The 10,709-nt window shown below is 40.3% G+C and overlaps 1 protein-coding gene across 1 annotated transcript; it reads right to left on the reverse strand.

Moving 5' to 3' along the window:
* Positions 1-16: 16 nt before the first annotated feature.
* Positions 17-9,035, reverse strand: EV154DRAFT_551879 (uncharacterized protein). The gene is made up of 6 exons (XM_051605015.1): positions 8,365-9,035; positions 7,850-8,302; positions 7,508-7,791; positions 1,320-7,453; positions 359-1,256; positions 17-297 (listed from the first exon to the last, which is right to left on the reverse strand). Exons 1-6 carry the CDS (start codon positions 8,786-8,788, stop codon positions 184-186), a joined length of 8,307 nt encoding a protein of 2,768 aa, XP_051457434.1. The 5' UTR covers positions 8,789-9,035; the 3' UTR covers positions 17-183.
* Positions 9,036-10,709: the final 1,674 nt, after the last annotated feature.

The raw sequence follows: 10,709 nt of genomic DNA on the forward strand, positions 1-10,709 counted from the left end.
ATGAGTATAAAATTAATTTTTTTTTTATTCGAAGTTTAACGCTAATGTCTGAAAGATTAGTCTGATTTAAGCGTAGGTATATAAACTGTAGTTAAACGAGCGTAAAATATTAGGAAGTTATTTTATTAAATGTTACCGAAATTATAATGTGTATATATGAATAAGGCATAGTATCTATAAAGGCTAACGCTTCTTGTTAGGCTTATTCATAAGCATGGCGTGTGCAGATTGGGGTGCAAATTTTTTGATGGCTGCGATTAACTCGGGGAACCTCAAAGGTTTGGTAACATATTCATCCTTAAAAAAGAAGGAAAATGTGTTAATACAAAAAAAGTCAAACTAAACAACACAAAATTACCATTCCGGATCTTAAGCACTTTTCACGATCGCCAATCATGGCGTGAGCTGTCAGTGCAATAATTGGGGTATGCGTGCCTGTTCCTGAACTATGCTCAATATCACGAATCTTCTGCGTCGCTTCGAAACCACCCATGATGGGCATTTGTACATCCATCAAAATTAAATCGAACGTACGATTTTCAAAAGCTTCTACAGCAAGCTTACCATTTGATACAATCTCCACTTTGTGACCAAACTTTTCGAGAATACGGACAGCCAACTTTTGGTTGACGATATTATCTTCAGCTAACAGAATTTCGAGGGGGACTGGAATTGCTGAATCACTAGGTAATGAAGAATGACTTTCCAATGCAGGTAAAAGTGTATGTGCAAGGTCAGATAAACTGACAGGCGTGTTGATATAACCAGTGATACCCAGATCGATACACAGTTTCATGTTCAAACGATGGATTTCAGGGGCAATCAAAATAATAGGTGTGTATCGCAAATGAACAGCCTCACGGATTTTTTCAGCGTACGCCATGTTATCAACAATCACAGTATCAAAAATAGGAGGCTGCTTGCTAATCTTGGTTTGTTCAGATGTACTAATATTTGTCATGTTGACGATCTCAGCAATGGTGCTGACCCTGAAGGGATTCAGGCCGAGTTCTCTGATTTTAGATTCTACTTCGACTTGACCACCTGATTTGTCCAAAAATAAAATGTTTCGGTTTCTGAATCGTTTCATCTTTTCTAATGCATCCTGTTGTTCCATAGGATATCTCTTGAAATTAAGAGTAAAATAAAACTGTGATCCGCGACCATACTTAGAATCAACCCAGAGATCACCACCCATTAATTGAACTAAATGTTTGGAGATAGACAATCCGAGGCCGGTACCACCATATTCACGACTACATGAAATGATTAAAAATTGTCCAAACGACAGAAAGAGAATATAAAAAAAAAAGACTTACGTAGTAGATCCATCGGCCTGACAGAAAGTATCAAAAATAACATTGAGTTTATCCTCTTGAATACCGATACCAGTATCACGGACACAAAGCTTGACAACGACATCATCGCCTTCAATACCAACAACCTTGGTTTCCAATGCTACTTCGCCAGTAGTAGTAAATTTGACAGCGTTACCGATTAAATTAGTAATAACTTGTCTCAAACGAAGTGGATCGCCAATCAATTGATCAGGAATAGCACTGTCCACATTATAAATTAAATCGAGTTTCTTTTGATTAGCCTTTACGGCCAACGTCTTGAGTACACTGAAAATGGCGGAACGAAGTGAGAAAGGAATAGATTCAATTGTCATACGACCAGCTTCAATCTTTGAAATATCCAAAATATCATCAATAATACTCAACAAACTATTGGCGAGACTGGATACAATCATCAAGTTTTCTCGTTGCTGACGTGTTAATTCGGTTTCCAAGGTTAAAGAGGTCATACCGATAATACCATTCATTGGGGTACGAATTTCGTGACTCATATTAGCCAGGAACTCACTCTTTGATCTGTTCGCTAACTCAGCGGCTTCTCTGGCCTGTCTGTTTTTATGGATAGCATCACGCAAAGAACTGACCATTTGATTAATCTTGGTTTTAAGAGAGTCCATTTCACCAGATGCTTCAACGGTGATAAGCTTTGAGAAATCATTTTCGGTCGCAGCAGCAGAAATTTGAGCAAAAGCACGTACTTGCGTTGTTAAATTAGAAGCCATCGTATTAACATTGCTGGTAATATCACGCCATAAACCTTCAATATCCTTGACCTGTGCTTGAACACCTAGTTTACCTTCAGTACCGACCTCCATAGCAACACGTGTAACCTCGGAAGCAAAAGAACTTAACTGGTCCACCATGGTATTGATTGTATTTTTCAGCTCTGCAATTTCGCCATGCACCTCAACTTCAATCTTCTTGGATAAATCACCTTGTGCCACAGCTTTACAGACAGCGGCAATAGAACGCAATTGGTCGGTTAAATTACTGGCCATAAGGTTCACATTGTCTGTCAAATCCTTCCAGGTACCATCGACACCAATAATTGTTGCTTGGCCACCCAGCTTACCCTCTGTGCCGACTTCGCGGGCGACACGAGTAACCTCCGAAGCGAAGACTCTTAACTGATCCACCATACTGTTGACCGTAATTTTAAGTTCCAAAATCTCACCCCGAGTTTCAACATGAATCTTTTTGCTCATATCACCACTAGCTACAGCCTTTGTTACTTCTGCGATAGATCTTACTTGGGTAGTTAGATTTGCAGCCATGATGTTTACATTGTCTGTCAATTCATTCCATGTACCAGCTACACCTTTTACGACAGCCTGGCCACCAAGTTTACCTTCAGTGCCGACCTCTTTAGCTACACGGGTTACTTCTGAGGCGAACACACGGAGTTGATCCACCATGTCATTTACAATGTTTTTAAGTTCCAAAATTTCGCCACCAGACTCGACTTCGATCTTCTTGGACAAGTCGCCCAAAGCAACAGCTTTTGTTACCTCAGCAATAGAACGTACTTGGGACGTAAGATTGGCGGCCATTTGATTAACATTATCCGTCAAGTCCATCCAGGTACCATCAATGTTGGGGACTGAAGCCTGACCACCAAGTTTACCTTCTGTGCCTACTTCCTTTGCAACACGAGTTACTTCAGAAGCAAACACGTTTAATTGATCCACCATACTATTAACAATGTTTTTCAACTCAAGGATTTCTCCACCAGATTCTACCTCGATTTTCTTGGAAAGGTCACCCAGGGCAACAGCCTTAGTGACTTCAGCAATAGAACGAACCTGTGAGGTAAGATTTGCAGCCATTTGATTGACGTTATCCGTAAGATCCATCCAGGTACCATCGACATTTGGAACAACAGCTTGACCGCCCAATTTACCTTCTGTGCCAACTTCTTTCGCAACACGAGTAACTTCAGAAGCAAAGACGTTTAATTGATCCACCATACTGTTGACGATATTCTTCAATTCAAGAATTTCTCCACCAGATTCTACCTCGATTTTCTTGGAAAGGTCACCGAGAGCAACAGCTTTAGTAACTTCGGCAATGGAACGGACTTGGGAGGTAAGATTAGCAGCCATTTGATTGACATTATCAGTCAAATCCATCCATGTACCATCGACATTGGGAACAAGCGCCTGACCACCAAGTTTACCCTCAGTACCTACTTCTTTAGCCACACGGGTGACTTCAGAGGCGAATACATTTAATTGATCCACCATACTGTTAACAATATTTTTCAACTCGAGAATTTCACCGCCAGATTCGACCTCGATCTTTTTGGACAAATCACCCAAAGCAACGGCTTTGGTAACTTCAGCAATGGAACGAACTTGAGATGTGAGGTTCGCAGCCATCTGGTTTACATTATCCGTCAAATCCATCCAAGTTCCTCCAACATTGGGTACAACAGCCTGCCCACCCAATTTGCCTTCGGTACCTACTTCTTTTGCCACACGAGTTACCTCGGATGCAAACACATTAAGCTGATCTACCATGCTATTTACGATATTTTTCAACTCTAAAATTTCTCCACCAGATTCGACCTCGATCTTTTTGGAAAGGTCACCCAGGGCAACAGCCTTAGTGACTTCAGCAATAGAACGAACCTGTGAGGTAAGATTTGCAGCCATTTGATTGACGTTATCCGTGAGATCCATCCAGGTTCCACCGACATTAGGTACAACAGCTTGGCCACCTAATTTACCTTCGGTACCTACTTCCTTGGCTACACGTGTAACCTCGGAGGCAAACACATTTAGTTGATCGACCATACTATTGACAATATTTTTAAGCTCCAAAATTTCACCACCGGATTCAACTTCAATTTTTTTAGAAAGATCTCCGAGAGCAACTGCTTTTGTAACTTCAGCGATAGAACGAACTTGAGAAGTCAAATTTGCAGCCATCTGGTTTACGTTATCGGTTAGGTCCATCCAAGTTCCGTCGACGTTAGGGACTAGGGCTTGTCCACCAAGTTTACCCTCAGTGCCTACTTCTTTAGCAACACGAGTTACCTCGGACGCAAACACATTAAGTTGATCAACCATACTGTTGACAATATTTTTTAACTCCAAAATTTCACCGCCTGATTCAACTTCGATCTTTTTAGATAAATCACCTAAAGCAACAGCTTTTGTGACTTCGGCGATAGAACGGACTTGAGATGTAAGATTAGCGGCCATCTGGTTTACGTTATCGGTAAGATCCATCCATGTACCACCTACATTGGGTACAACGGCTTGACCACCCAGTTTGCCTTCAGTGCCTACTTCTTTTGCCACACGAGTTACCTCGGATGCAAACACATTTAATTGGTCCACCATACTATTCACAATGTTTTTCAACTCGAGGATTTCTCCGCCCGATTCGACTTCAATTTTCTTGGAAAGATCACCAAGAGCAACGGCCTTGGTAACTTCTGCAATAGAACGGACTTGGGATGTAAGATTGGCAGCCATTTGGTTTACATTATCTGTCAAATGCATCCAGGTGCCACCAACATTTGGTACCACAGCTTGTCCACCAAGTTTTCCTTCAGTGCCTACCTCTTTGGCAACACGAGTAACCTCAGAAGCAAAGACACGAAGTTGGTCCACCATGTCATTCACGATATTCTTGAGTTCTAGAATTTCGCCACCTGACTCGACCTCAATCTTTTTGGATAAATCACCTAGTGCGACGGCTTTGGTAACTTCGGCGATGGAACGTACTTGATTGGTGAGGTTTGCTGCCATAATGTTGACATTACTTGTAAGTTCAAACCAAGTACCTGCTACATCTTGTACAACAGCTTGTCCACCAAGCTTTCCTTCTGTGCCTACTTCTTTCGATACACGTGTAACTTCGGATGCAAAAATACGTAGCTGGTCTACCATGCTGTTGACGATATTTTTCAACTCTAGAATTTCACCACCCGATTCAACTTCAATCTTTTTGGATAGATCACCAAGCGCAACTGCCTCAGTCACTTCAGCAATAGAACGTACTTGAGTCGTTAGATTAGCGGCCATCATATTGACATTATCTGTTAGATCTTTCCAGGTACCGGCCACCCCTTTCACTACAGCCTGGCCACCCAACTTTCCTTCCGTGCCTACTTCTTTAGACACTCGAGTAACTTCAGAAGCAAAAATTCTGAGTTGATCCACCATGTTATTAACGGTGTCTTTTAACTCCAAAATCTCACCACCAGATTCAACCTCAATCTTTTTACTCATATCACCATTTGCAACGGCTTTGGTGACTTCGGCGATAGATCTTACTTGGTTAGTTAAGTTGGCCGCCATGTGATTGACATTTTCCGTGAGATCTTTCCAGGTACCACCGACATTTGGCACCACCGCCTGTCCACCAAGCAGACCTTCCGTACCGACCTCTTTAGCCACTCGGGTGACCTCTGAAGCAAACACATTCAATTGATCCACCATGCTGTTGACAATATTCTTTAGTTCTAGGATTTCGCCCCCGGATTCAACCTCGATTTTTTTGGACAGGTCGCCAAGAGCAACAGCTTTTGTAACTTCGGCAATGGATCTAACCTGGTTTGTTAGATTGGCAGCCATGATATTGACATTATCCGTTAGTTCGTGCCATGTTCCAGCCACGCCTTGAACCACCGCTTGACCACCCAATTTACCCTCCGTGCCTACTTCTTTCGAAACACGAGTGACTTCTGACGCAAAAACACGCAATTGATCAACCATATCGTTTACAATATTCTTCAACTCGAGAATTTCGCCACCAGATTCAACTTCGATTTTCTTGGAAAGATCACCAAGAGCAACAGCTTTAGTAACTTCGGCAATGGAACGGACTTGGGAGGTAAGATTAGCAGCCATTTGATTGACATTATCAGTCAAATCCATCCATGTACCATCGACATTGGGCACTAGAGCTTGACCTCCTAGCTTACCCTCTGTACCTACTTCCTTTGCCACACGAGTTACTTCGGATGCAAAGACATTCAGTTGATCCACCATACTATTTACAGTATTTTTCAAATCCAAAATTTCTCCTCGAGTCTCGACGTCAATTTTTTTTGATAGATCACCCTTCGCGACAGCTTTCGTAACCTGTGCGATAGATCGTACTTGAGTCGTAAGATTGGCAGCCATCGTGTTGACATTATCGGTTAAATCTTTCCAGGTTCCACTCACTTTTGGAACAATTGCTTCACCACCTAGTTTTCCTTCGGTTCCTACTTCTCGAGCAACTCGTGTAACTTCAGATGCAAACACACGTAACTGGTCAACCATATCGTTGACTATATTTTTTAATTCAGATATCTCGCCACCGGATTCGACTTCAATCTTCTTTGAAAGATCACCGTTAGCAACAGCTTTTGTCACAACAGCAATAGAACGCACTTGGGTTGTCAGGTTGGAAGCCATGGTATTGACATTTCTAGTAACTTCAAACCAGGTACCGGCAACATCTTTGACGACAGCCTGGCCGCCTAATTTTCCTTCTGTGCCGACTTCTTTGGCTACACGGGTGACTTCGGTCGAAAAGACTCGTAATTGATCCACCATATTGTTGACAGTGTTTTTAAGGTCGAGAATTTCACCCCGTGTTTCGACATCAATTTTCTTTGATAGATCGCCCTGAGCGACAGCTGTGGTGACTTCTGCAATTGACCGCACTTGTGTTGTTAGATTGGCTGCCATCAAATTGACATTATCTGTCAAATCCTTCCAAGTACCACCCACGTCTGTCACAACCGCTTGCCCGCCTAGTTTTCCTTCCACACCCACTTCTAGTGAGACACGCCTGACTTCGGCCGAGAAATTCGTCAACTGGTCAACCATTCGATTCATTGTGTTCTTAAGTTCGAGTACTTCACCCTGCGCATTGGCCTTCACTTTCTTTGTCAAATCTCCTTCAGCGACAGCCTTTGCTACAGCAGCAATATCCCTCACTTGGCTTGTAATTTTTTTAGCCATCATATTGACATTATCTGTCAAATCTTTCCATGTTCCACCAACGTCTTTGACGACAGCTTGGCCTCCGAGTTTTCCTTCTGTGCCTACTTCGAGGGACACTCGTGTCACTTCGACAGCAAATGTAGACAACTGTTCACAAAAATTAGCATGTTATTTATCTTTATTGATTATGTAAAGATTTACCTGATCCACCATTGTATTAATTGTATTCTTTAAATCGAGCATTTCGCCTTTGACTTCAACCTTGACTTTCTTTGATAAATCACCACGGGCAACCGCTTTTGAAACATGGGCGATATCTCTTACTTGGTTCGTCAAATTTGTTGCCATTGTATTTACATTGTCGGTAAGTTCTTTCCAAATGCCGTCGACACCGGCAACTTTGGCCTGTGCGCCTAATTTTCCTTCGGTACCAACCTCATGAGCCACACGAGTGACCTCTGAAGCAAATAAGTTCAAGTGATTAACTACGGATAAAAGTATTAGGATATTAAAAGTGTATGATAATATCGGGAGGTATTTTACCCATGGTATTGAATGTATTTTTAAGAATTAAAGTTTCTCCGTAAACAGGAACCGTCATTGCTTTACTGAGGTCACCTCTAGCAATAGCAGTTGACACATCGGCAATATCTCTAACTTGTTCCAAATGATTTCTAGTCATGCTGTTTAAATTTAAAATAAAATCACGCCAAACACCTTCCATATTATCATCACATTCTGCCTGCACGCCCAATTTACCATCAACAGCTGTTTCATGAGCTACTTTTAGTACATTACTGGTTATGCGTTGTAGTTGGTCGGCCATAGAATTTACAGCATATTTTAAAGAATTTGTAGGAGAGTTGTCAGTGTTTAAGAGATGATGGTTACAGGTGATACGTTGGTCTAATTTGCCGCTATGAACAGCCAAGGCTACTTGAACTGCTTGATCGACACAATCCTGGCATACTTGTTCAGTTACTTTTGAGCAAGATTCTATATAAATATGCTTAAAAGAGTGATGGTGATAAAAAAGAGTGGAATAGTTATTTGTTTACCAGAAGATAACTGTAGCTTTTCCAACATTGGAGATTCACGAAAAGAAGAAATGCAATCCTCAGGGGTTCCAATAACTTTATTTATATTTACAACAGGTTCTTTTTCTTCTTCGGTATCATGTGTTAACAGATGGTGTTGTTGTTTAATGGCTATTCGATAGCGTTTATTCTCTGTTTCTAGTTTTAATTGACGTTGTGCTATACTTCTTAAAGCTTTATGTAGTAATATTGAAATGTCTTCGTCTTCTTCATCTGGTATAGGTTGTGTGATACAGTAGTCAAGATCACCTTTGTCAAGGTGTAGTACCATATCTTTTAGCTGCTCCAGCGTAGTGGCCATTTTATTTGTTGTATTATTATTAGGTGAGGACGAAAGACACAATTTTTTATTCTTTGAAAAATCGCCAGTTGTAGAACGCTTCATAACAAAGAAAAGGAGTATCTTTTTTCTTTTTTATATATTTAATTTTTTTTAAAAAAAATTATATATAATGTAATTGTGTGTGTATTTTTTTGAAAAACAAAAAAATACAGACGATGCAAAAAAAAAAAAGTGAGGATGAATGGGGAAAAAAAAAAAAGAAGGCTGTGACGGGGCCGATAGGAAACATAGTTACACGGTGTTGGTGATTGGCCACTCGATAAATTATGTGTATATTTGATGGGTATTTTTAACGCTTTTCATATCATTTTGTCTGTTTGGGTCAAATAGTCATCATTCATTTTTTTTTTTTTCCTTGTTCCCCAATCAAAGCCACAAGAATCAATCGGTGATCCGGTGTAACCTTGTACTTGCCGACATGAACATTCACTCCGTTCTAATGATCTATCACACTCTAGGCCTTCAATGGGAAACTCTTGAAGGATTCATGCGGAGTTCGACTGCAAGGGGGAAGGGAAAAACCTTGTTGCTTTGTTTACGCGATCTAAAAATATAACTGTTGATCATGATCCAGCATTTTGTATCCAATAACATCCGAAAATGTAATATGCACTAACCCCAATTTATAAAGAACTTGATAGAAATAAAAAAAACAACGAAATTCCCATATATGGAGACATGGCGGATTCCAATCTCTAGCAAATATAAATACCGTCTCTTGACTGGGCCAGCTTTCTTGTTTGTCATCCGTTTTTTGTCTATTTCACACTCGAACCTGTCAATTACAACCCACTCTATCTCTATTCGCTTAATACAGTCTTAAAATTACCTTTCTTGTACCAATTGACCCGCAGTACTGGTTTTCAAAAATTAAAGGGGAGAGCGCGTCGCCGTCGCAACATACATAGATGGTCGATGGATACTCCTTCAGGGAAGTCCTCATCAAAAAGCACTTTTATACGCCTCCCTACATATCCAACACTATCAATTGTAACTCTGCTCGCTTTTAGATAATTAATTCTCTTAGTAAACAAGCCCTTTGAGAGATACATTAAATATATTATGGTGATTTACCAACTTTCGCGATTTTATTGTGAGCACCTGCTTATTGCCCTTATATTCCCCATAGGCGGGGAAGCAGATCAACCGTACATAATTGGGTTACTACAATCACACAGGCGGTGTAACCCTAGTAAGGAGTACCTTTTGAAAAACTAATATATAATACGATAAACGTTCCAGCTTTTCGTCTTTTTGTATAATTTGAGCTAACATAACGCGTCTTTAGAGACCTTTGATATGACGTTTTATTTACATATGTTTTACTCCTTTATAAAACTTTGCTTTTCAAGGTTGGTGAGTACCTCTATTGCTTATTGTTTGTAATCGCATTTATCATTTTCCCGAAAGAAATCGCATTGGTAACCAATCCTGCTTAATGCATTTTGCGCCGCATCTTCTGTCCATTCTTCTCCCCTTGTAACGAACACAATGATGAGGGGTTTGTTTTAATGAGAAATCTGTTCTGCGACAAGCCATTTGCATTATCGTAAAGTAGCAATAGTCAATTGTACAGGATATTATGGGACATAACAAAAAAAACATCACAGCTAATCGTTTAATGTCATATTTATAATGTGTGAAATATGGAATAAGTGAATCAACAACATATTTTTTTTATTTGCGTTTAACAATTTCAGTTGTTATATTTTACAACGGTGCTGTATGACACAGTTGGGATAAGAGCATTTTTATCTACAAGGATAAATTCACCAGATGTTGGTTATGTCATCAAAGACATACTCATTGATTCCTACGCGGCTATTTAGTATGATTAAATGTACATTGTATACTATTATCTTACTTTTAGTCGAAGTAAATCCATCAACGTCTTCTCTGCGTTTTTGTACGTACTGGAGGATGTGGGCAACAGTCCAACAGAAACACGCTCGTAGGGGTAATA

The sequence above is a fragment of the Mucor mucedo genome (genome assembly GCF_025094135.1).
Source record: "Mucor mucedo strain NRRL 3635 chromosome Unknown EV154scaffold_48, whole genome shotgun sequence".
Lineage (NCBI taxonomy): Eukaryota > Fungi > Mucoromycota > Mucoromycetes > Mucorales > Mucoraceae > Mucor > Mucor mucedo.

Coding starts and splice junctions, on each gene's coding strand:
- EV154DRAFT_551879 (XM_051605015.1), bottom strand. CDS start 8,788: ATGAAGCGTTCTACAACTGGCGATTTTTCAAAGAATAAAAAATTGTGT. Junction 7,792..7,849: donor AAATACATTCAATACCATGG/GTAAAATACCTC, acceptor TTTTATCCGTAG/TTAATCACTTGAACTTATTT. Junction 298..358: donor AGTGCTTAAGATCCGGAATG/GTAATTTTGTGT, acceptor TTCTTTTTTAAG/GATGAATATGTTACCAAACC.